This window comes from Hippocampus guttulatus, chromosome 11 (assembly GCF_054856545.1).
Source record: "Hippocampus guttulatus isolate MCC_2025c chromosome 11, RoL_Hgut_1.0, whole genome shotgun sequence".
Classification (NCBI taxonomy): domain Eukaryota; kingdom Metazoa; phylum Chordata; class Actinopteri; order Syngnathiformes; family Syngnathidae; genus Hippocampus; species Hippocampus guttulatus.
The window spans coordinates 5,822,703-5,848,453 of NC_141271.1; the positions used below are offsets into that span (position 1 = coordinate 5,822,703).

Genomic DNA, 25,751 nt, shown 5'->3' on the forward strand with positions numbered 1-25,751 from the left:
CACGTATTTGCTGTTATTATGCAATGTCCAATGTCCTGTATAAAAGTTTTGCTTTGGCACCGTCTTGAAGCATCTTCATAACTAGTGTTGGAGTGTGGTGATGAGCTTCATTTCGTCAGACATTAGCCACCTTTGCCACCATCTTCTGACATCTTAAGACAATATTTAAACTTTTATTATTTTTTTGGTGGGGTCATGTCATAATTTCTCAGATTTTCACGATTAGCATGAGGGCTTGCTTCCTGTGACCCTTTAACAGCAGGAGAACACTCCATTGAACTTTTTTGTCAGTTCGATCCCAGATGAAATAATGCACAAAAGATGAAAGATTGCCTACGTCTTATCGGCCAGTCACTGACGATGATATTATCACCTATACTTCTCAGAGCTACTAGGGGGATAGATGAGCATGGTATTGCTGAAATGTGCTGTGATGCGGAAAAAGCCTCAGTTCATGTTGACCGCCTCTTCATCCACAATTTTACGTTTTTGGATTTCTAACCCCAAAAGCATGCATAATGGTCTTGTGTAATATGTCAGAAATTAAAACAGCACGGAGGAAACAAACTTATACCACCTGTTTCTTGACTTGAAGGAAAAATGGATTCCTTGAAACGTTCCTAGACGTTCTGTCTTGTTTGTCATCCTGGAACAGGTGTGTGTAGCTGGGGCGTGTTATAAATGCCTTGTTTCCTTTTTATTGAGACGCTACATCTCAAAGGCACACACACAGACAGGCATACACATCTGGCGTCTGAACTCAGTGCATTCATTATTCAGTAACCTTTTACTATGATTTATTCACAGTGTGACTGGTGTGCGTGTGTGTGTGTGTGTGTGTGTGTGTGTGTAAAGGCAAGCTGCTTGCAGAAAGAGCAGACGGCTTGAAAGGCAAGGAGGGAGAACAACACAGACTCATGAAGCCGCGAAGTGAAAGGTCATAGAGAAGTGATGGTGACATGATAGCAACTCGGCGTGTCTTCAATCGACTCTCCAATTTAATATTAGCAAGAGTAAGTGTTGTCGCATCAAACAAGGGGCGGGGGTGGGGGGGAGCAACGAGGTAGATACTGGATAAACAGAATAGTTTTTGAAATCTCTTTTATATATTCGTCTTTTTTATATAGGGCAGCATGGTAGGCGACTGGTTAGCGCGTCGGCCTCATAGTGCAGAGGTGTAGGGTTCGATTCCGGCCTTCCTGTGTGGAGTTTGCATGTTCTCCCTGTGCGGTGGCTGGCTACACACACACACACAGGCACGCACACACATGCATGCACACACACACACACAGGCACACACACACACACACACACACAGACCTGACTTACTGCCACTTCCCAAGCCTGCTGCGTCTTTAAGGTGCTTTCGGCACTTTTGTGGACATTCATGTGGCTGTTTACCATGTCAAGGGCCACTGAATGCATCAGCCTTGGGGGAGGCTTTTTCCCATCGAGGCACACAAGCACAAACACACTTACACACACGCACACACACACACACAGTTTTTTTCATGCCATGTGCACAAAGTCACACAAAAAATTACCTCAAGCTGCTGACAACTAATATAATTTATATCCTGTACATCAAATGTATTTTTTAACACATCTAAAAAATATATATCCCCGTAATTTAAAAATTGCTCATAAAATCGCATTATCATTGTCCAATGAAAAGCATTTTTTTGAGAGGTGCATTGCATTACCTCTAAAATGACCAAAACTTAGTGGTTGGGGGAACGATCCAGATATGGATACTGTCAATACCAAAAATAGTAACATATTATATATATATATATCGCTCTGTGACATTTTGCAAGATAACCTTCAATTCTGCTCCGGAGAAATAATTCTGTACACTGGAAAAAAAAATTGTTATCAACTTTAATTACATCTATCCATCCATCCATTTATCTTAGCCACTTATCCTCACGAAGGTCGCGGGTGTGCTGGAGCCTATCCCAGCTGTCTTCAGGCAGCAGCCGGGGGACACCCTGAACTGGTGCCAGCCAATCGCAGGGCACACATAGACCAACAACCATTTGCACTCACAATCCCACACAGGGACAATTCCGAGTGCTCCATTAACCTGACACGCATGTTTTTGGAATGTGGAAGGAACCCGGAGTACACAGAGAAAACCCATGCGGGCACGAGAAGAACATGCACACTCCACACAGTCTCAATCGAACCCCTGCACCTCTGCACTGTCAGGCGGACGCGCTAACCAGTTGACCACCGTATAAATGTGAATTTTAAAAGTGGGGAACTTGTCCACTGTGTACATCCATAGTTAGAAAAATGCCTTCGGGCAGGGGTGCCCAACCTTTGTTGACAGAAAATGTACTTTTCAAGCAACCAACCTCCCACGATCGACACATTACGGCGCACGCACCCGTGCACATTGGCGCATACGCACGCACGCATGCATGTCATGATGAGCAACAGCCATAATGGCTCCCAACATGAACAAAACAGAAAAAGCAGATTCAAGTTTGTGAGTTTGTGAAAAGAAAATCACTGCCAACCTTAGTAGAGACCTTGGATGCACTCTTGCAGCACGTTAAGTGCAGAAACTATCATACATACGTGTATCGTTTTAAAATGCTTCTCCTGGCGCTCCAGATTCCCATTCTTTGCCAGTGCCATCGGTGAATTGTACATGAAACAAACTTTGAATGAGAATTATAATAATCATAATCATAATAATAAAAAGATATATTCCAACAGCTCTGGTGGCAAGTTGCAATTGCAGACTCCGACAGCTAACAACTTCGGGTGATACAGATCATGCCCCACTTGATTAAGGGTGACCTGCTTTTCTGACTTAATTTTATTTTTATAAATATTTTTTGGGGTGAAAGTGAAACTGATAGGGTCCAGTGTGCACTAACACAAAAATATATAATAACACGAACATACACACGGACACAAAAATTATTTTGTTTTTCCCATTTCTCCCTACACCCCTCGTGATTGACTTGGGACCAGTCCGTGGGCTATCCGTCCAATCCCAATTGATGTATTGGGCAACCCTACCTTCGGGCCTCCAAGCTTCCACTTCTTGACGAAAAATATTCCAATATGTCGGAATTCATAAGTATGTCTGGTGCATAAAAATATTAGCACCATTGCCCCAACCATTCCAGATTTTTTTTTTCTTTGACTGAGTTGGAATTGGGTGAGTAATTGATAAACAGGAACTAAAGCTGGTCTTTTTTTTTTAGCTTTTTCTGACGATGTTTTCATTTCTGAAACCGTTGTGATTTTAAGAATCCAAACTTGTTAATGATGGTTTTGGGTCAAAGTCATAATGAACGAAATTAATTGAGGATGATTTTTAACACTGGTTTGATTGCATTTCAAAAAGATAACCCTTTGATCCAAATGTATTCATTTTTGGCATACTCCCATGATAACTTGTTCAATGAGGCAGTCTGAGCCCGAGTCTCGTAGCATAGCCTACTGGTTGCCGGGTTACCAGGTGTACGGTGTTCATGACCACAAAAAAAGAACTCGTTTCAAAAAGAAACGGCAGTGTATATTCAAATTTCAAATGGACAGAGAATGACTTGTTGAGACATGGAATTCAAGTCAAAGTCAGATTGAGTCTTTCAGAAGTTTTTGCCAAGCAAGTCATAACTCACAAAATTAGCTGAGTCAACTTGAAAAAAATTAAATTAAAAAAATCACGATAAATATTTTGGAAAAGTGCAAATGTGACAACCCGACACGAAAACCCCCTCATTTCAAAAGGGTAGAAAGCACAAATAAACTGAGCGTTAACTGCGTTAACTGAGCTGCTGTGACAGGGTGACTGCTCACAACCATCCAGCTACCCATGACTTACAAAATGCAAAACATATCTTTGTTCTAGGCTAGAACAGATTATATCTATTTCCATTCATTTAAAAGGGAAACAGTGATTTGCTTGGCGATTGTTTCAGTTTGCGAATGTAGTTACAGAACAGATTAATTGTGGACTGAATTTCCAGTACATCTAAAAAGTACGGCAGTCATACAACAGTGGACAGAAAAAAACTCTTCGTAATTGCTGCAATACCTAAAAAATGCCACTCGGGGCAGTTATGACATTGCTTGGCAAACACCTTCCTGTTCCACCCACAAATGGATGACATAACGTGGTACAAAGCTGACGGGATAAAAACAAGATGACATTTGTGTTGAACAAGAAGATGGATTACTTACAGTCGACAAAAGGGACGTATGAAAAGATTGCCGTTAGATGAAAAGATGACAGTTTGACAAAACAGGAACAGATGTCTGGTTGCTCAGCAAGAGGATGTACTCTGTAGAGCCACCGTGTACTATTGTTGACACAATCCTAGTTAGCTCAAGCAGAAGAATAAAGATGATGATATAATAACGAATTCAATTAATTGACTTCTACATTGAGGTAGGATGAGTTCAATGCACGCCATTGTTATATTTATGATTGAAATGCGATGGCATCCCCCACATGATGCACAGAATTTGTTGGCCAGTACCTCGATCACATTCACCAAAATGGCGTTTATACAACCTGCGCCACAACTTAGATCTGCTTCCAGCAGCCGTAAAATGTAATCTACTTTCAGCCACCAAATTGTCCAACATGGAGCAGTGCGATCTGTCAAATTCCCCAAACACTCCAACTGCACAAGTCAGGATGCGCTCGTGTTGCATTGTCTATAAAAGCAGTACCCAAAGACATCCGGTTTTAATCATATGGTAGAGGCCCGTCACAATGATCATTCATTCATTCATTCACGAATCCCTTGTCCTCGTGAGGGTCATGGGTGTGATCACAGAGCACTTACACACTAAAAAAAGTACTGCACATGATTAAAAAGTGGTCAACTGAAGTCATTTTCTCCTCTTTTCCTCAAACATATTCAATTGATATCTGACATTTTAATCATGTACATGTCCAAATTAAGTAAATCCAAAGAAAGAGTTGTTTTTGTTTTTTTCAATGCAGGCAAACAACCATTCACACTGACATTTCACACCTACGGACAATTTACAGTGTTCACTTAACCGACCCCGCATGTTTTTAGAATATGAACGCAGGCATGGGGGAGAACATGCAAACTCTGCCCTGGATTTTTAGAAATGAAAATTTGTTGAAAGAATTGGATTGTAATCATTGTAAAATGTCTTCATGAATGACACTTTCTTAATCCAGCCACTCAAAGTTCATCCATCCAAGCGTCGCGGTGGGTGCTGGAGCCTATCCCAGCTGTCTTCGGGCAGTAGGCGGGGGACACACTGAACCGGTTGTCAGCCAATCGCAGGGCACACAGAGACAAACAACCATCCGCGCTCACACTCACACCTAGGGACAATTCAGAGTGTTCAATCAGCCTGCCATGCATGCTTTTTGGAATGTGGGAGGAAACCGGAGCACCCGGAGAAAACCCACGCGGACCCGGGGAGAACATGCAAACTCCACACAGGGAGGCCGGAGCTCAAAGTTATTTATCTTTAATAATTCCCTGCATTGGCACCGAAAATATTGCACATTGAGGGTTGATTCTATCGCATCTTATTAGTAAATTGGATGTTTGTTGACGATGCTTTGGATTAAGGGATGTCATCATAACATCATGTCATTCATGAGGCTTGTTTGCTGGCTAAGCCTTCAATGGCAGCACCAGATGGACTCTTGTCTTTTGATCAAGGCTCCATCCATTTCTGATATTGGATTGAGGGAACACTTTGTCTGTTCCTGACAGCTGCCTCTTGATAATATGCAGGCCTGTGTACAGTATTCAGTCATCATCCTAATAGTGAAAACAAAAACCAATTAGAAATTGCATCGGTCGTGCCTTGAAAGTTTTATTCAATATCATTAAATAGTCTTTGGTGGATCAATCCAGTATTAATCGATTCCATTGTAAAGAGATCACATTTTGAGCATGTGGAAATACAGGATCCTTTTTCATGGTGCCATCACATCATCAAATCAAATGTCCCTTTAGTTTTCCTAGGATGTCAAGAGTTAAAGTTCAAACAGTGTTATGTTATGATGCTTTTCGAGTTTTTGAGAAGATACATTTCATGCACCCTGTATGCTGATAACATGATCAGCTGTCCACTGTAGTAACCGCCGTCCCTGAAAGGGTTAAAACAGGGGTGTCAAACTCATTTTATTCGCGGGCCACATTGTAGTTACAGTTTGACTTGGAGGGCCGTTATGAATTTTGGGAAACCATTATAAATGTTTAACCACCTCCACATATTACACCGCGCACAACAAATGGATGGATAACTAGTTTTAAAATCAGAAGTCAAGAATAATGATTGTTATTGTGGATTACATATGACAATTTGAAATTTTGGTTCGGACTTTAGCAAGCATCATAGAACTTGACATGCTTGATTTGCTTTTGAGGGCCACATAAAATGATGTGGCGGACCAAATCTGGGCCCCCAGGCCTTGACTTTGACACCTTGGGTTAAAACATGTTTAATTACTGTGTAGTTACAGTTCATACATCTATGCTTGTAAATATTTGTAGACTGAGCTACGGTGTAATAATTACATAAATAAAAACACAATAATTCATAATCACAAAAATGGTCATGTTTTTTTTCTGATGTAGTAAGAGACATTTAATTGGTTTGAGGCTTTTGTTGACAAAGCCTTCAGCAACTCACTGATATGTTGCATTAACCATATCAGGGACAGCGGTTACTACAGTGGACAGCTTATCGTGTTATTAGGTTACGGGGTGCAAGAAAGAGTTCATTCGATCAAGAGCCACGATTTGAGGAAATACAGTATAGCTGACATAATTTTGTCAACTTTATATTTTATAGAGTCCTTTCACAATAAGCCCACACTCCATTATTCTTATTGCAAAAATAAACCCTCCAGTTAGATATCATAGCATCGTGTTATGTTTTGGGACAGCCTGTAAATGTGTTTTCATGTTTTCATTTACCCTTGGTGTACACATGGATCTCAAATTTTAGCATAGTACAAGAAAAGAAAAAAACGTAAATAAAAAATACCCATCAACATAACATGAATGGATGGCGCGAAGAGCCGCAGGCTTCTGCAGTCTCTGTGGGGGAGACATATTTCTACCTGTGACCCAGGTTTTCTATGAAATATTGAGTTTGGCCATCCAAAGATAGCATCCGTGTCGTGCAAGCAGAGCGGCAACAGACGGAATCTTAAAGTGACATTCGGCTGACTCCCTCTTTGAATGAGACGCACTATTTTCTCATATACAGATGCTCGTCAAAAAATTTGAAGATCATCAAGCAGCTGATTTATTTCAGCACTACAATTCAAAAAGTGAATAGTATTGCTGAGTGCAATACAGACTGATACATTTCAAGTGGTCATTTATTTTCATTTAGATAATTATTGTGGCGGCCCAGTGGTCCAGTGCTAAGCGCGTCGACCTCACAGTGCAGAGGTACTGGGTTCAATTCCGGCTCCGGCCTCCCCGGGCCTGCGTGGGTTTTCTCCGGGTACTCCGCTTCCCTCCCACATTCCAAAAACATGCATGGCAGGCTGACTGAACACTCAAAATTGTCCCTAGGGGTGAGTGTGACCATGGATGGTTGTTCGTCTCTGTGTGCCCTGCGATTGGCTGGAAACCGGTTGAGGGTGTCCCCCGCCTACTGCTCGAAGACGGCTGGGATAGGCTCCAGCACCCCCCGTGACCCTTGTGAGGATAAGCAAATCGGAAAATGGATGGATGGATTGATTATATCTGAAAACAAATTTTTAAAAAAGGTTCACATGAAGAGGATTTCAATTGTTCGCCATGGCTTTAATTCAGCCGAGTAGTTGAATAATGTTCTCACAAGTTCATACACAGCTTTCCATGTTGTTTCTAATAGTTTGGTGCAAAATATTAGAAACTGCTCTCTGTGGAATTCAGTGCAGTTGCACACCACCACATATACTACAATCACAAATTTAAAGCTAGTGTTCATTTTGTGTCAATCAAAAGTGAGCATTTTGAAATCCGATTTCTCTCATTTGCCTCTCCAAGATGTGCTATAGTATAGCACATTTTTGTCTGTGAGTATAGCAGCTATACTCACAGACAATAATCCAGACACCCCATACAGTCCACATTTAACATACAGTATGTGGTTGTTTTCAAGATCTCTCAAACCTGAAAACATTTTTCATTCTCATGGCCAAGACATGTGTTACCCAGTGAAGCCCCAAAAACTCAGTCAAAGCAACAAAATCAGCATTGACACAGTAGATTACATCTATGAATGTTATTAATTTAGCCCAGATTACTGTTGTAGATGTATGATGAGCATTTTTTTGCAGAACCCCAAGAAATCCAGTCATTGCTGACACTGCCAGAGTTGGCGCATGACCTTACCCCTGCACTTACCCGAACAAAAGTTGATTTATACCTATTAATGGCCTGAGCATGCAGTGATAAGGTTAACTTGGAAGTGATTAAATCAATCAGCTCCTGGTGCTCTCCCTAATTATGTTCTCTGTCCAGTGGGCGCGAGGGCCTGTCCGCACCTTTAATTCCTATTTTTCATTGTTTGTTTTTGACTTGAGGAAACTTATTTTTGATTTGTTTTGTTTTTAAGCACTCTGCAACTATGTGGGATTGCAGTAATATAAATTATATAGATGCAGAGGCAGAGAGAGACCGAGCAACACGCTTGACCGACTCCGCTTGCTGATTAATCTACAGATCAAAAGCCATCCTTGGGTGTTTGTTTTTGCATGTGTACCCTAAAATCTGTTGGTGTCTTTTTCAGACCCAGAGGCTCAAAAACAAACACACACACACACACACACACACACACGCGCGCAAAGAGCCACTTTAACTGCTGAGGCGTACAGTCCTTTGAAATCAGAGATGAGCAGGAAGACTTCCTTTCTCACGAGCAGGCGCCACACCAAAGTTCTTTGTTGTGTCCAATTTGTGACCATGTAAAGTTGATGTAAATAATCAGGAATTTCACCACCAAGTTTGATCAATTCACCCTGATCAGGCCTCTTATACAGTAAGTTAAATTAAAGTCATCATACAGAATAGGGCTGTAGAATGTTTACGTACCGGTATAGGTTCTCATACTAGTATTGGTATGCATCTGTGTAAATTAAATACATTAATATTCCTGCAAAACATAATTTGGTCCTCTGTGTGTGACTGATTAGTCCCAGTCGACAAGGAGGCTATGTGTGTGTCTGTGTGAAAACCATTCATCTTTATATTGGCCTGTGATGTAAACATAAGAAAAAGCCCATTTCACCTGCGGCGTCAGAATACACCGGCCGCCACGGCCACACGCCAGCGTATGATCGCACATAGTGGGGAAGTAAATGTTCATCCCGTCCTCAAGCTGAGCTCAGCGGCCTTTCCAAAGACCGCCCACAACTAAATCCGGTTAATCACGGCGAAGGATCACTGTCAACACACTGAGAAAAGATGTACAAATATACATATATATATATATATACAGTATATACAGTATATATATATATATATATATATATATATATATATATATATATAAAATGTGGGGGGGAAAAAAGTCCCTCTTGTTAATTCTTGGCATCATCCATTTCTCAACTTCTCTTTCTCCTTCATCCCGTCTGGTGGCCCAGACAGTGGCAGACTTGTGTTTTTATTAATTCATAGTAAAGTCGCTTCAAGTCTGCATGAGCATTTTACATCATGCAACGTGTTTGTTTGTTTTTTAAAGCATCTTTGCCTTTGCCTGTGCTTCTTTCCCGTCACTCTTTTTTTTTTAACCCTTTCAGGGACAGAGGTTACTACAGTGGACAGCTTATCATGTTATCAGGTTACAGGGTGCATGAAAGGGTGAACACTTTCATCCTCAAAAAAATACAGAATTGAAAATGCACGTGATCATTTGGGACCACAGCCGCAGATGGGTAATTATGGGGTCATTGGTGGCTCGGCCTTTATTTATGCACAGATATACAATATTAGGAATAGTATTCATATGTGTCAAATGAAAGTAAAATAAAATATGCAGCAAAAATCAAAGCGCACTAGGTGATACTGTTTTGGTTCACAAATGTCTTTAAATAGGCTTACCAGTTAACGTCTGTGAGTGAACAATAGCATTTATGAACTGAGATAACACAACATGAAATACAGACAGATAATATATTCATCATAAAATGAAGGAGGTGTTTGTCTTAATTTGCTGACACACCAGGCATTGAGTAGAGCAGATCTGGGCAAAGTATGAGTGAGTCTCTAACCTGACCTCACAGTAACCATGAAGTCAAAGAAAAATGTAAAATATACGTGGCTTTTATTTTGAAAGCTGTGCTTTTATTTTATATTCTGACGTATGGACGCTCATACAAACGAGCTAGCGAGCTAGAACTACAACTTGTGTCTGAAGTGGTGCTAATTTATTTGTCTTATCACTTATTTTATTACCGGTAATATTTTTACACCCCTTCTAACAACTATCTTTCTAAAATGCAGAGTACAAAAATGACAGCGATAGTCCTAATTTGAGCAAAATTAGAGGGGAAGAGGGCCAATCGTGTTTGGCCTGTTTGTACTAAATGTAAATCTACAGCTTCATATACTGTACAAATTGGGATATAATGAATCATCTCTGTACCATACACCGTCAATAATATTATACTTATTACACTTATCTATCCATATATGTCTCTCTCTCTATATATATCTATATCTATATATCTATCTGTCTATATACTGTATATACATATAGATAGATAGATAGATTTAGAGAGAGAGAGAGAGATTTATATACATATATACTGTATATGTATTGCAGTTCTGACTAGCAATGGCTACAATGAGTTGATGGTCGGTGCACAAAATTTTGCAGAATTAATTGCCCACCGTTGCAAGAGAGGAATGAAAGGATTTGAAGAAACAAAGTAATCATACCTAACCCTAAATATTTTCAACAGTTTAAAACTGATGTTGTTAGAGCCAACACCAATCTAATCACAAGCATCGATCTGCAGGTTCACGGATCTTTTCGGAGCTAGGCAATCGCTCTGCTTTCTCGATTGTGCGTTAATTAGACTGGCTATATTTGGTACCGTTGTGTCAAAGAGTCAAGCCACTCATTATTCACTGAGCTGGTTGTGTTACTTGGTCGTGTTTTGGTAATAACATCATGGATGGGCCGTGAGTGCTGGTGTCAAAGGTTAGTGTTTGGAGTGAAACTATAAGAGTGGCCTGAGGGTGGCTTTGACAGAGACAGATGGCGCGTTGCTGTGAGAACATTATCTCAAAGGGACCTCCCTAGAAAAACACGAGGCACATAACACGTCATGTTTTTTTTGGGGGGGGGGGGGTTATTAACCATACGCATGGCAATGGACCAATGGTCCATTTCTAATGGGGTATCCATGCCAGAGCCTCTTAGTACTACAAGTTTATCATAGTTTTTTTTTACCAGTTTTGATGCACAATTTGTTTGCCTTTTCGTAACGACAACTGAACTTTCCTACACTACTCCTGCTGTGCTCCAAAATTATATTTGTGCTTTATTTTGTTAGCAACTCATTAACTGCTGCCCAGTCAGGAGCATCCAGCTGAGAGTGCCCAAAGAAGAGCATTCAATCCGCTGTGACCAAATAGGAGTGACCAAATTGTCGCGGCTAAATCGGATCGATGATTCAACAGCGACAAGTTGGCAGTACCTGCATCAACAAACTGCAGCTAAAAGAGAGTTCCCAAACAAGAAAGAGATCAGGAGTGCTCAAATAGGATCAGCTGTTACCAAGAAGTGACCAAAAAAAAAAAAAAAAAGTAAAAAATGAGAGCCAACAAACAAAAGTGACCAATCAGTACTGTTGGAGCAGCCACGTTGGAATTGTGACCAGTTGAAGAACCCACAAACTGTTCCCAATAAACTTGAGCATCCAATCATGAGTGCCTGACTGAAGCAATCAGATGACAGTGGCCAGATCAAAGCGATTTGACTAAAGAAATTATTCAGGAACTAAAAATCAGGGTTCATGGTGTATGTACGAGTCAAAACTGGAGTGTGAATGACCAATCAGAAACGACCATGAACGTTCACACGAGGTCATTCCATTAAGTTACATGCGTAAAGGAGGTGATGAAAAGAATGGACATTGAACAAGTGGAGCGCAGACATACAGGATCGGTTTCTATCAGATCTTTATTGACTACATTCTGTGAAATACTGCATGCCACTAGAAACATTTCTGCTTAATTGTCATTTTATTATCTGTACACAAACTTGTGAATTGCATACACAGTAACTTTTTGGACACAATCTTGGTGGATGGTCCGGTCTGTCAATCCACACATTTGGGAACGTTTTCCTAAGCCTCCATCTTAAACGTTATGTAAACAAACATCAACGCAAAGCAGAGGCACGCCTCTTAAATATGCTAGAAGGGATTCCCATTCCCAGTGCACAGGGCAAGGTCAAGACATGCTTGGCCGTCAGACATTGGGATGAAAAAAAAAATCTCATACACGCCACAAGTCTTCCCAAAGGACAATTATATAAGGATTTTTTTTTTCTTTCCATTTCTCGTAAGGCGGAATGTGTCACATCGCTTTTGTACAGGTAGTGGATGTTGTTTGTTGAGGGTTGAAAAGACACGGCAGGAGGTCAGGTCAGGTACACGACAAAAACGATTCGACAACACATTGTCAGTAATGAGTTCTTTCCAGAGTGTGTTCACTAGTGATTTGTCATTCACACACATGCACACACACACACACACACACACACACACACCAACACACACAGGAGCAGCGCCCTTATTAAAAAGCCATGGCCAGCCGGTGTAGAAGCGAGGGCAGTCGCAGTGCTTCATATCTTAATCATGATCATTGCAGGCCAATCTCAGCTCCTCCTTCCATGTCCTTCGCATCCCCTCACACTTCTTCTTTTAGTCGGGACACGGAAACACTCCTCCATGTTTTAAAATCTGGGATGCAAGATACCTCGAATTAGATTTTATTTTTGTCTTCTCACTGTTGGTTTTTTTTCCTGCTTGAAAAAAAAATTGATAAAACCAGAGGGAGCCTATTTTTTCTACTTTTTTCCTCTGGATAAATTCATTTATTTACAATTGATCTTTTCATCACAGGGTGGAGCCCATCATCCCATCTGATTTTTTTACCAAGGGGTGGAGTGCACCCTGTACTCGTGGCCAGCCAATTGGAGGCTAGAAATCGAGAACAACAAATTTCCTCTCGTAGTGGCAGTCCCACTGGATGCCATTCCTCAAGCATTCACAGCATGCTTCATCAACTTAAAATAAATGCCTCCCCTAAAAAGGTGGCTTCTTTTTCGACGGTAGAATACAAACAGGAAGTAACTCCTGACGGGTCATGACAAAAAAGCTCCAGGACTGGTGTCACAAAAAATATATTTCAACTGAACTCTGTTTTCTTCCCCTGAAGTGAAATCACTTTTTTGCCAAGAATTCATGCACTCCTGAAAGGATTCATCACAGACATCTTTATGTCAAAACGTAATGCCGCCGCCCCAGGGGCGAAAAGTTTAAAAAAAAAAATCACATGGAGTCATGTGAAGAGGGAGTTTAGTCCATCAAGGTGATGTTTGTCTCGTTCGGGAAGTGTGTGATGCTCAGGGCAGAACTCTTACTTCTCTCACACACTCAACGGAGCAAACGCCACAGAATAGTTTTATAGACGCGCTGGTCTACTACAAAGGTCTCTCAGAGGTATGACGAAAGTGAAAGAGTGAAATCCAACTCCTACTAAACATGAGTTCCCCGTGGATAGTCAAAATGATCTCATGCTATGTGGAATCAGTGTCTGAAACGACAATCTTTATTCCACTCGCCTCTCCAGTGAGCTGTGTGCTCTCCGAACTGACTTTGAGTACAGCCCGGACTGGTCCCCAGCAAGTCGTTTAGAAGGAAAAGACCAAAAGACAAATAAGCATTGACGATCACAACCAGACTCTTGGACGATTTGGGAGTCTTTAATTAACCAAGCTTGCATGTCGCTGGGGAATGTTCGGAGAACCGCGGAGTACCTGGGTACAATCCTGATTTGAACCCTCAGATATGAGGCAGACATGCTCACCACTTGTCCACTGTGCTGCTTCTTATTCCCCCTTAACATTAATTGTCAAATAACGGTAATCAATTCATTTGTCCATTCATTTTCGATACCTCTGTTAAAATGGTCTGGACCTATTACGCAATCAAATCGTGCTCTAGCCACGCACAGGAGTAAAGGTATGGAATTGTTCTCTGTTTATGTAATTGGTTTTCATTTGATAATTCTGTTTTTTATTTTATTTTGAATAATGGCCTCCCATCGTTTGTGTCAAAGTGACGACAAGATATTTGCGGATATGCAACACTATAGATTCGAATAGTGGATGTATATGTTTTGGGAATTGAAGTTTTCAAATAATTTGCAAAATTAGAGAAGTAATGTGCATGATTAAGTTAAGGTGAGTGTGCGATAAAAGGGTCAGTGGGTGAGGTCATGGGTAAGGGGTGAGTGATGGACGAAAACAAGAAGCAAAGAAATGGAAGAAAAAAAACGTATGCGGACTAAAATAGGAGTGATGATCGGTTGTGAAATGTTGAACACACACACACACACGTACACATACACACACGCACACACACGCTAGCTCTGACCCAAGCGCTGTCCTTTTGCTGAACCTCCGCACACAAATGGCGTTCAGGTTCAGGATGCCCCCTTGGGATGAGCTGTCATCTCCATGGTTGCAGTCCGAGTTCAGCGTCAGGGCAGAAAACACACATACATACATCCCCGCACGCAAAGACACACTAAACACACACACACACACACACACATTGCTTCTACTGTCCATCTACACATGCATGTGATTAACTCTAACATGTATTGTGGAAGTGAGGTGTTTTCCTCTCTCGCCGCCTGTCTGGTCAGTCATTTTGTGTCTCCCTCTTTTAGTTGCTGCTTTGGTACTTCCTGTGCCAAAGTGCGGTCGGCAGGTTCTGGCATCCCTGGTACCATCGCCTCATCTCGCTGTCCGTTAGCGGAGGTGTGGCGTTGCACGGAGCTCCTGCCAGGGTGATGTTCAAGAGGCCGGCCCACTGGTCCGACATGTGGGAATCACCCGCACTCTGCAGTAAAGTTGTTACAATTTTTATTAGGAAAAGTCGACATTGGGGTGGAGGTGCTTGATATTGTTTAAAATTTCCGTGACAGTGTTGTATAATGCAGGAATGCTGAGAGATTCTGTAATCAAGCCAAATAAATTAGGAGTAGAGATGAATAGATCAAAGAATATTATGTTGAGTAAAAACAAAAAGAAAGAAAGAAATCAAGGTAGTAGTCGTAGTGGCAAGAGCAGTAATAGATGAGCTCTTTGATCTTTTAAGTAAGGTTGTTACTGTCTCATCATAGATTTTATTTCACTTATAAAACAGAAAAAAAATCGAATCTATACACGGAAAAAAATATTCCAAACAAGCTTTCGTTGACTGAATTTGAATTTGTTGAGAGAAGGTGTCTAGCTTGTTGCAATAAAATACCTTCTCCAGGTAGTCCAGCAAGCATGTTGACGGACCAATACGTGCCCATCTGCTGTCCTCCCAGCTCATGCTCACCCGCTGGTTCTGGTAGTTTTGAGTCAACAATTTCTGGTTTGGGATTAGAACTACATTGAGATGTTTCTGAGAGCCTCTCAGCCTTTTGGACAGAACGCCGCTGTAGCTCTGATCCACGAACAACAAAACACGAGTTGCCCGACAGCCGGCCAGGTCAGTCAAGAGTTCATTGACTGAGTAGCGCTCCTTCAGATCAGCCTGAAAGGAGAAACAATTCCCTGAAAGTCTTCACTGGAGTTGCTCAGTGCTCAGCCTCAATCTGATCGACAACAGTATCTGGCTATGTGTTTCCCCCTATCTTACGATGCCATTGAGGTTGGCGTCCCACAGGAGCATGGTCCCATCGTTGCGCGTGGGCGAGTTCAGGTAGAGCACCAGTGAGTCGGCGCAGTGTTGTTTCCTGCAGACATACGACACATGGTTACGGATCACCGCCTTCTCCGTGGCTGAGTAGGCACCCTCCAGCTCCTCTGCAGTGGAAGAACACGGACAAAGAAGTTACCTACAACGTCCACTTTAGAATGGCAGAATGTCCGTTGGGAGTCCTACCTGGATTGTGCCCACTGCTGGCAAAGAAGGTCTTGATGTGGTCTTTGTGAAAACCATTGATACGCAGCATTCTGTAGAACCTCTGAAGATTCTGCACATGTCGCTGAAATGTCATCTGCTGCCGCCAGCCGCCTGACGCAAACCAAAAAAAACTGGTAAAGAATCATGCTTCCGGCAACCGTTGGTCAGTGAGGCGAAAAATCTGATTTGCCGGCAGTGTGTAGGTTGGTTTGCATCATACCAGAGATAAGCACAGCATGGTCACATGTCTGGTAAAGGCGGCAGGAGAGGTGCGTGGCCAGTGGCTGCTGGTGACAACGTCTCGTGTTTTTGTTCAGTTCGCAACTCATAACGGGCAAACTGGGGGACCCCATGGGCACCAATTGAGGACACCTGGAAAATTCGGTGTGGTCTGTCGAAAGCAAACATGTGAGATATCTACAGCGTGACACATCAACATGTCCTCACATCGGGCTCAGCAGCTTTGAAACTTACCTACACATCTGAGTCTCTGGGTCCGGTTGCTGTCTCCGACTCCAACCACCAAGGGAAGAAAGTGGACCTCACAGAGCCGTCCACTGACCTGACTGCTAAAGGTACCTCTGCGTGGAGCTCCTCCCACGAGCCAGCTATGCCCATGTTCCATAAGCCTTTCGGGCCCGGCCTGCCAACGCTTCAGCTGGTTCTGACAGCGACCTTTCAAGGCCTGAGTCAAACACTCCTCACCTGAAGATGCAGATGTAGAGCATTGAATTGCCATCCAGAATTTCTCATTTACGTTTATAATGGGATGTGAGAAGAGTGGGCGGCCCGGTGGTCCAAATTAAATGTGTTGTTCACATATTTCACATAGGTGGCCCGGTGGACCTCACAGTGCAGAGGTCGTGGGTTTGATTCCGGATCCGGCCTTCCTGTGTGCATGTTTGCGTGTTTATCCCCCGCATGGGCTTTCCCCGGGTACTCCGGTTTCCTCCCGCATTCCAAAAACATACATGCATGCTGATTGAACACTCTAAATTGTCCATAGTTGTGAGTGTGGATGGTTGTTCGTCTCTGTGTGCCCTGCGATTGGCTGGCAACCGGTTCAGGGTGTCCCTCGCCTACTGCCCGAAGACAGCTGGGATCGACTCCAGCATGCCCCGCGACCCTTGTGACGATAAAGCGGTTCAGAAAATGGATGGATGTGAGAAGAGTTGCTTTTGAAAGATTGTATCCAACGAAGGACCTATGACTTTCCCGTCAAGGTCACGCGGGTTCTTGTTGAAGTCGAGCGTGATCCATCATTTCTTCTTTATTCAGCCCAGTGTGCACTCAGGAGCTGACATTGCTTGACATGCCAGCCCATGCATTCCAGTTGGTGACTAAAGGTGTATTTTGGGTTCATCCTTCCATTCATACACTTATCTAATTTCCTTGACCACCATTTCCAATCAGTTGGAGAGCGGTTGTGAACACCTACACAACCGATCGACATACCTGGACCATAGAACCATCTCCATAAGCAAATTGTTTTGGTCAATGGCTGTGGATTCATCAATATGTGTATGTATTCGGTTCTCTCGAGACTACAAACGGACATTCCTCTGAACCCAAATGTTTCAAAGGCGGCAAGTAGGGAAGCTGTTTTTTTGGTTTTGCTTGCCTCAAAGACTTTTTGGTTTAAATAGAATTCATCTTAAAAATATGCAATCCAAAATCTATCCTTAAAACCCAGCAGGGGGCATAACATTTTTGTGTGTGTATAAATAATTGACTGATGCGTCTTCGTGAGGCACACAGGCAACCTTAACATCTGGTTGCAACCCTTTTCACAGTGGGGGGTCAGCAATTTGCACTTTACCACTTTCTTTTACTGGGATTGTGGGGATCGGATGTTCACATCCTGTCCCCTCAAGACTATTTTATGCTTTGAAGCACTTTGTTCGCTGTCCCTGATGGCCTTTTACCTATCTCTCTTTTGTTGTGACGTGTTGTTTTTCAAACCACCAAAAAGCACAAGTTTGCAAGCTGTCATCCCATCAGCAACTTTTCAACTGCATGCCTCAAATGGACCAGAATGCTGCTGATGTTCACTTGCAGAATCTAATCAGTGCTTTGACATTTCTCAGAAAAAAAAAAACTTTTACAGTGATAATGCTTACAATAATACTTAATACTAACAACTGGTTTACCTTTCGCTGTACAAGGTGAGCCAGTATTGTACACCGCCGCAAACTATAACAACTGTAATCATGCGAAATTAAAACCTGTTTAAAGCTGCATTTGTGATGTCTTGCATCAAACGATGAGCTATAAAAGGGTGCTTTCAAACATCCCCGATTTTCACTGTCTCTTCTGCTTCAGTTCAAGACAGAATTCTTCACTCAAACACACTAAATAAAATAAACTCGCAGGCTTGGCCACGTTTGGAAAACCTCAACTACTGCAACTATTGCCACCACTTAACATTCACATGACTTGATGCCATCAATGCATGGACCAACTTAATCAACAAACTACACCATTGCAGCAGAAAGTGTAATACTGCAACTTGCTATTGCTCAAAGTAGAAGTATGATGTTGTAATGGTCCTGCTCTTTCTTTTATTCATATGTTAATATGTTAATTTGGACGTACTGTACAGTGAAACCTCAAAAGTTGAACACCTTAGGCCCTATTTTCGTGCTCAGTGCAAGTCTCGTGCAGAGCACAGGTTCACTGTGTACATGGGTAGAATTTTCTTTCTTTTGGTATTTTCCTCAATTCACGCAGGTGGAAGAGGGTGTTTGCGGCATTACACGGCATTGTGAGATGGAAAGTAAACTGCAAGATCTCCCCTAGCAGATGATGAAAACAACTGCGAATGTGACATGGGCAGTTTGAGACCGCCTTACACCCTTGGTCTTAAAATATTTTTAAGATGAGACTAATTCATTCAATGAAATTATTTCTTCAAACATTCTGAGGGATCTATGCTATTGTCATATTTATGAATGAAATACGATGACATGCACCACAAGTCTGCGGAACTCGGAAACTGTCTGTCTGAACCTTGTTTAAATCCACTAAAATTACATTGCACCACCTGCACCATTCCATAGACCTATTTTTAACTAGTCCAAAATCTCATCTACTTTTGGTCAAGAAATTGCCAGATGCGCCAGGGGCATACGATCGAATACGCCAGATCGCCTATCGAGGCGTAGCACGGTCTCCCAAGTAAACATGCGAAACAAGTATTGCCCCGACTCGAAAATGAAGATGCGCCCATTTTTACAATGAGTGCAATCTGCTTTGTGTCACCAAATAGTTTAGTTCGCTGGTTGGTGGAGCAGCTCCGTCCACCGGGATGCTCAGCGTTGTGCACCTGTCATTGAAAAAAGGCTCATTCTGTTTTCTGTAATTCTTTGACCAATCTCATTTGAAATTTAAATCCAACCAAATGTATAAATGAACTTTCCCCTGTATCATCAAACACACACAAAAAAAGAATAAAATTGTTCACACTTTGGACAAACCTGACAAACATATTGGAGAAGAAAGTTGTTGTCATCTGGTGGCATTTTGTAGGAATTTCTGTGAGGAATGAAGCCCTGTCATACGCAAAGACATTGCAACACATATATTGTACTGAACACCCTCTAGCATGTTTTGTGTCACAGTAAATTCAATTTTTTTGTCATTACACATATCCTCTTTGGCATTACTTGACTTGTTCTCTTCTCCGATGGCACGAAAAGACAAAGAACATGAAAATCACATTTGTGGAGGGGTGTGAGTCAGACTAGGCTTCAAAGCAGAGGGTGGTGAGCCGAGATTTTCATTTTTGCTAATATATTAAGCTTTGGGTATCTGTGAAAGTTCTGGCTTTGGTGGAGATCTGTGCTTCACTGAATGCCATTGTAGTGTTGATTACAAACCAGATGCATCTGAAACCCAATCAACCAGACTCACCCAGATAAATGCCGTCCAGGTGGGAACATCTCTTCTTTGTCACATTGAAGTCCACGTAGAAGAGGGCAACTGGGTGTCCAAAGTTCTCGCTGGGATTCGGGTCCAGCACCAGCACCGCGTCATGGCTCACGGAGGCGAGAAAAGGCGCTTGGTACCTATGTCGGCTCTCCCTCCCATTCGCCAATCGGCCGATGCCGAAAGCGCTCCGAAATTTGGAGCTGATCAACCCACTGGACGAGTAAGAGTCTGGGAGAATGGCCAGCACTTTGTCGGAGACACCTGGGTCACAACATACAAAATAAATCCGGGTGACATTGCTACCATCACGCCCTCCTTCTCGGCCATAGTCTGATAAGCCAGGACCGTCTCCGTGAGATGACCTTGATGGAGTAGCTAGCCCTGTCACACACACACAACCAGACGATCACACTCGCATACACTCCCTTGTATCACCGCCTTCATCGTTCATGTCTTGTGACCTGTTGTAATTGTCATATGCTTGTGCAGGAGTTTTTTTGCCTAACTCAAAACTATCCTCAAAATGAGGATCGTTCGAGCGTGTTTTTTTTCTCCCCCTCTCTCTCCCCTGTGGTTTCTTCCGACTTTCGGGGTTGAGTGAACGCTGGCGCGTCTGGCTGCCGCTGCTCAACCCGTTCTGTGTTTTATTGTTTTTGTTCCTGATTGTAAAGTGTCCTTGGGTGTCTTGAAAGGCACTTATAAATAAAATGTATTATTATTATTATTATTATTAAATCATTCGCGTTCATCCATCCATTCATTTTCGATGCTATTTTTCCTGTGCAGAGTCGATCTGCCAATTGTCTGTGATATTGTTTACATATGAGAGATGTTCCAATCCAGTCATATTTTTTAAAAAAAATAAGTCACTTCAGTGGAAATGTGTATTTAAATGACACTGAATCACTGAAATGACAATGATGAAAATGTCCCAATTCGTGAAAATTGACAGCTTGTATGTTGACATTGCAAGTATTGTTGCAGTCACTAACAGGCCCAGAGCGGGTAATCTGGACCACTGGGCAATTTCCCGGTTGGACGGGCAGCTGTTTGTGTTGCTTTGGTGAGAATCAAGCCCGTAGATCCATTTTGAAATCTGAAAATAATGGCCATTTGCACCTTTTAAAACAACTGTACTACTAACACATTCACAATATGATATTTTAGAAAGCATTACCTTTGTTTTTCGTATCAAAAGTTACAATAATTAATAAAGGAGTCGAAACAACACCACTGTTACTACGTTACACCCTGTTGATACACAATAACACATCGAAGAGACGCAACACAATCACAAGTGTTACTTGTAAATGCAACAGAGCATGATGGGAAAGCATCACCTGTTGCTTTGTAGCAATCGTAAAGTTGGCATCAGTCCACTAAATAGTACACCGGAAGCGGAATGAATATGTTTTGAAGCTCTCACGGGCAGTGCCGTGTTAGCTGCCTAAATGTCGCTGGTTCCCCAAAACAAAAGTGTATGTATGTTTGTATGTACCGTATGTATGTAAATAAAACACGAATAATAATTACAAGCCTTGTAAAAAAAAAAAAAAAACATAAAATTACAACTGTATGAATGTGGTGATAAGGTTAACCGAAAAGCCAGCACTCATCTACTTAATTTGTACTATGTTCGCTTTCTGGTTGTAGATATTGATAGTGAGTGCTTGAAGTGGTTTTAGCCTCGAGCCTACATTGACTTTTGTCAGCGCAACGGGTCTTCGCATGAGCCCCCACAGTACCATCTCTTGATCTACTTCTCTCTTCTTTCTTTTTCTCAGTGCGCACTGGTACATGTCATTCACCTGTCCCTGGCGAGGCGATCTCGCAAGTCGAGTGTGTGGCAGAAAAGAAGACAAAAAGGAGAAGACGGAAGAATATAAACATCTTAGAGCAGTGGTTTTTAACCTTGTTAGAGGTACCGAAGCCAACCACTTCATATGAACATTCACCGAACCCTTCATTAGCGAAACATAAAAATATGATTCAAGAACCCCTTCAGTTTTGAGTTGCTCAACTTGGCATGAGAAATCATGCAGATAGGACACTGACTCCCATCACTTTCCGTGATGCATGTGAATCCATTTGTAAATATGCGTCGGACCGCTTTTTTTTTTGTTTTGTTTTTTGCTTGACATAGTTAGCATGTCTTAAAAAAGTTTTTTTTTTTTAATCAGACGACGTCCTATCACGACAGTCACTCGTTGACGACTGAGCGAACTAAATTTCCCGCAGAACCACTGTCTTAGAGTGGAAATTTTGAAACAAGTTATTTTTACAGTCATTGGTTGAAAACAGTCCAACCCATAAATGTTGCCGTGACTCCAAAAAATTGAAAAGAGAACCCAGACTGGGACCAATGACGATGACACAAGGTGACACGTCAATTGTTAGCAGCAAGTTAACAGTACATGTTAGCACTTCTGATTCATTTGTTGCCATCGATGTCAACAATAATTGCACAGAACAAAAAGGCATAAGGCATTAATTAACTTATTTATTCATGTATTTGACATATTTGATCAATTATCTTTTATATATTAATGAATTAATTCACCTCATGATCTGCTGTTACCCACCGCCTAACTCACCTGGAAACAGTCAAATAAGTGGAGCACCGACACCTACTTTTCTTTTCCCACTTAGAGCACTGTTGATAGTACGGACATACCGGGAGCTGCACACACCTCTCACTACACTGGCTCAATTGTGACCACAAAAACAATACGCCATGTAGCTGTAGAAGATGAGTCCAATTGTAGCCAGCTTTTCTTGCAACTGCCAATCTTAGTTTTAATCGGCATAAAAATTGAATTCATTAAAGTTTTTCTTTTAATGTATCACAGAAATTGCAACATTCTTGTGTACCTAGCGCACCGATAATTGTAGACTCAATATCCTGTTTTACCGGAGATTTTTGTCATATTTGGCCACAATTGAGGGGACGGATTGTGGTCCTCATATATCTGAGGGGGATGTGTCCTATTCCTATTTTTAGTGGCCAAGAAGATTTGTTAGTTGTAGCGCGACACTTGTTTCTGATTTCTTTTCCTTCTTTTTTTTTTTGTGTTGTGGTCGGTGGCCCCGAGCAACCTGTGGGACCACCGGATCAGCCGGACGGGTCGCGGCCCACAATGGTAAACCCCGCCTTCCCCAGAGGCCAGCCCGCCCCTGCTTGTAACTTTTGGGAGTCACCAGCCACATTGGTGATCAAAAAAGACCATATACTTTTTAGAACCCTGAATACATTCAAATGAATCCAAAATGAATCAGGATGCTATCAAACACCCACCATCAAAGTTGCGACCTTTGATCACTCACCTGTGCGCGGTTCAGAGGCGTAGACGGCCACGGCGGAGGGAGACAAGTGGGCGAGTCGCCGGCACTCGGTTTCGGAGTGAGAGGAGGCGCGGAGGCAGTGGTGCAGCTGGTCCCACTGCAGGGACTGCAGGCCTGAGCGCACCCAGCGCCCCAGCTGCACCTGAGGCACGCCTTTCGCCATCAACGTCGGCGCTGCCAAGTGGAGGACGAAGATGAGGAGAGAATGTTTCATTGTCGTAGTGAGCTTCTCCTGGTTTGTTCTGTTGTCCTTGAGCTTTTTCAGATCACTTTCTATTGTCGCTTTCCTCTTTATTTGTTGTCTTTTGGCCGCCCTTCCTCACTTTAAACGTTTTAAAATGCCTCTCCTTTTCCCTTGAAATAATTAATGTTTTTATTCATCCATTTTAAAATTGGTTCCTTGGGATTCTGACTCGGTTGCTAGTCTGTCAATATCACAAATTAGCTTTTTTCTTTCAATGCAGATTCCTGCGTTTTACCTTCATTTTCCAAAGTGGGATTCCTGCATCCCTTTGCTCCTTATACATATCCTATTTGTCTTCCTGTTTTTGTTGTTTTTAACCTCTGTCGGTATAAACAGCAATGCAAATATAGTTAAGATTAAATATTTGGATACTTTTTAGTGATTGTTCTTCTTTGGGAAATCACCCATGCTTTTATTCCATCTTTACTTTCCTTTAAGTCTTTGTTTTTATTCTTGTTTTCTTCTAGATGTTGAAGTCAAAATTAGGTTCCATAGTCATCCCAGGACAGAAAAAAAAGATCTCTTCTGTTATATTCCTTCCAGGTTCACAAGTAAAAAGATCATCCGGGAGGAGGACGGAAAAATATTACTTCACCTCTTCTTTTATTTTTTATTTTTTATTTTTTTGGATCCCAAGCACTTTACTCTCAGTGACTGGACCGTCGCAGCTCTTCAGTCGCCTCTTTATCTCCCTCTCTCTCTTTCTCTCTCTCTCTCTCTCTCTCTCTCTGCCTCTCTCTCAAGGTTGGACATGATTGGGAAAGAGAAAGAGGGGAGGTGATAAGAGAAAGAGAATAAAGGAAGGAAAAGGGCAATTGGTAAATGTGAGAGTGAATGAGAGAGGGAACTCAACTCAATTCAACTGTATTCATAAAGCGCTTTCAAACAGCCATCGCTGCATACAAAGTGCTGTACATGGAGCAACTAACATATATACAATAACGCAATACCGTATTGGCCCGAATATAAGACGGCCCTGATTATAAGACGACTCCCTCTTTTTCAAGACTCAAGTTTGAAAAAATACTTTTTGAACACCAAATTAATTTTTATACAGAAAATAATTACAGTACATCTGAAACAAATGATTATAACAATATATTTGAGAGAAAAAGCATGTTATTTTGCCTCATTCAAATCTTAATACCTGAACATTTAAATATGTCAACTAAAGTGCAATCGCATTCGTAAATGAATGGCTTCTGGTTTTTGAAATATAAATTACATCATAACTTCTTCTCAGCTGCCGGTGAACCTGGCTGATCTTTGACCCACTTTTCTCAAGATTGTTGCTACGTTTCTCCATTTTCTGTTATCTCTTCTATTATTTTCTTCTCTTTACTTTCTTACCGCTATTTTTTATTTTCTTCTTCATGCAACCGCTATTTTTATTTTTATTCTTCGTGACAGGGGTTCACTTCGGCCTGGGGAGTCAAGTTCAACATTCGCTTCAATGGTATCTGGCGCCGTCTAGCGTCGTGAATGGGTATAACGTCTAGACCCCCAAATATAAGACGACCCCCACTTTTTCCCGTCTTATTTCAATGCAAAAAACACCGTCTTATATCCGGGCCAATACGGTAAATCAGTAACAAAGATGGTCGAAGGCACCAAACAGTAAAACTTAGATCAAAACTGAGTCATGCTGAGTCAGATGCCAAAGAATACAAGTGAGTTTTGAGGCTGGTTTTAAAGATGGGCAGCGAGGGGGCTTGCCGAATGTTCAGTGGGAGGTCATTCCAGAGAGAAGTAGGGAAGAGAGTAAAGTGGTAGATTGACCATATGGGATGAAAGATGGACACAGAGAAATAGACAGTTGTGAGAAGAAAGGAGGGAGGAGAAAGACTGGGAACACTGTTAGCAAAAGAAGAGAATCGAGTGGTTAGCACAGTGGTGTCCAACATACAGCCCGCGGACCAGAACCGGCCCCTAAGGAGGTTTGATCAGGCCCGCAGGGTAAATTAAAAGTGAAAGAAATGCATAAAAGACACGGAATGAATATTTTAATAAGGCGAAATTCATGGAGTATCCGCTAGGGGGACACACTGGTTTGATCAGAGTAAAAGA

The 25,751-nt window shown here is 42.0% G+C and overlaps 1 protein-coding gene across 1 annotated transcript; it reads right to left on the minus strand.

Annotated features, from left to right (window-relative positions):
* Window positions 1-12,141: 12,141 nt before the first annotated feature.
* Window positions 12,142-23,945, minus strand: LOC147197871 (uncharacterized). The gene is made up of 8 exons (XM_086124603.1): window positions 23,423-23,945; window positions 20,081-20,359; window positions 16,643-16,873; window positions 16,389-16,559; window positions 16,148-16,279; window positions 15,902-16,068; window positions 15,524-15,796; window positions 12,142-15,112 (listed from the first exon to the last, which is right to left on the minus strand). Exons 1-8 carry the CDS (start codon window positions 23,652-23,654, stop codon window positions 14,936-14,938), a joined length of 1,662 nt encoding a protein of 553 aa, XP_085980729.1. The 5' UTR covers window positions 23,655-23,945; the 3' UTR covers window positions 12,142-14,935.
* Window positions 23,946-25,751: the final 1,806 nt, after the last annotated feature.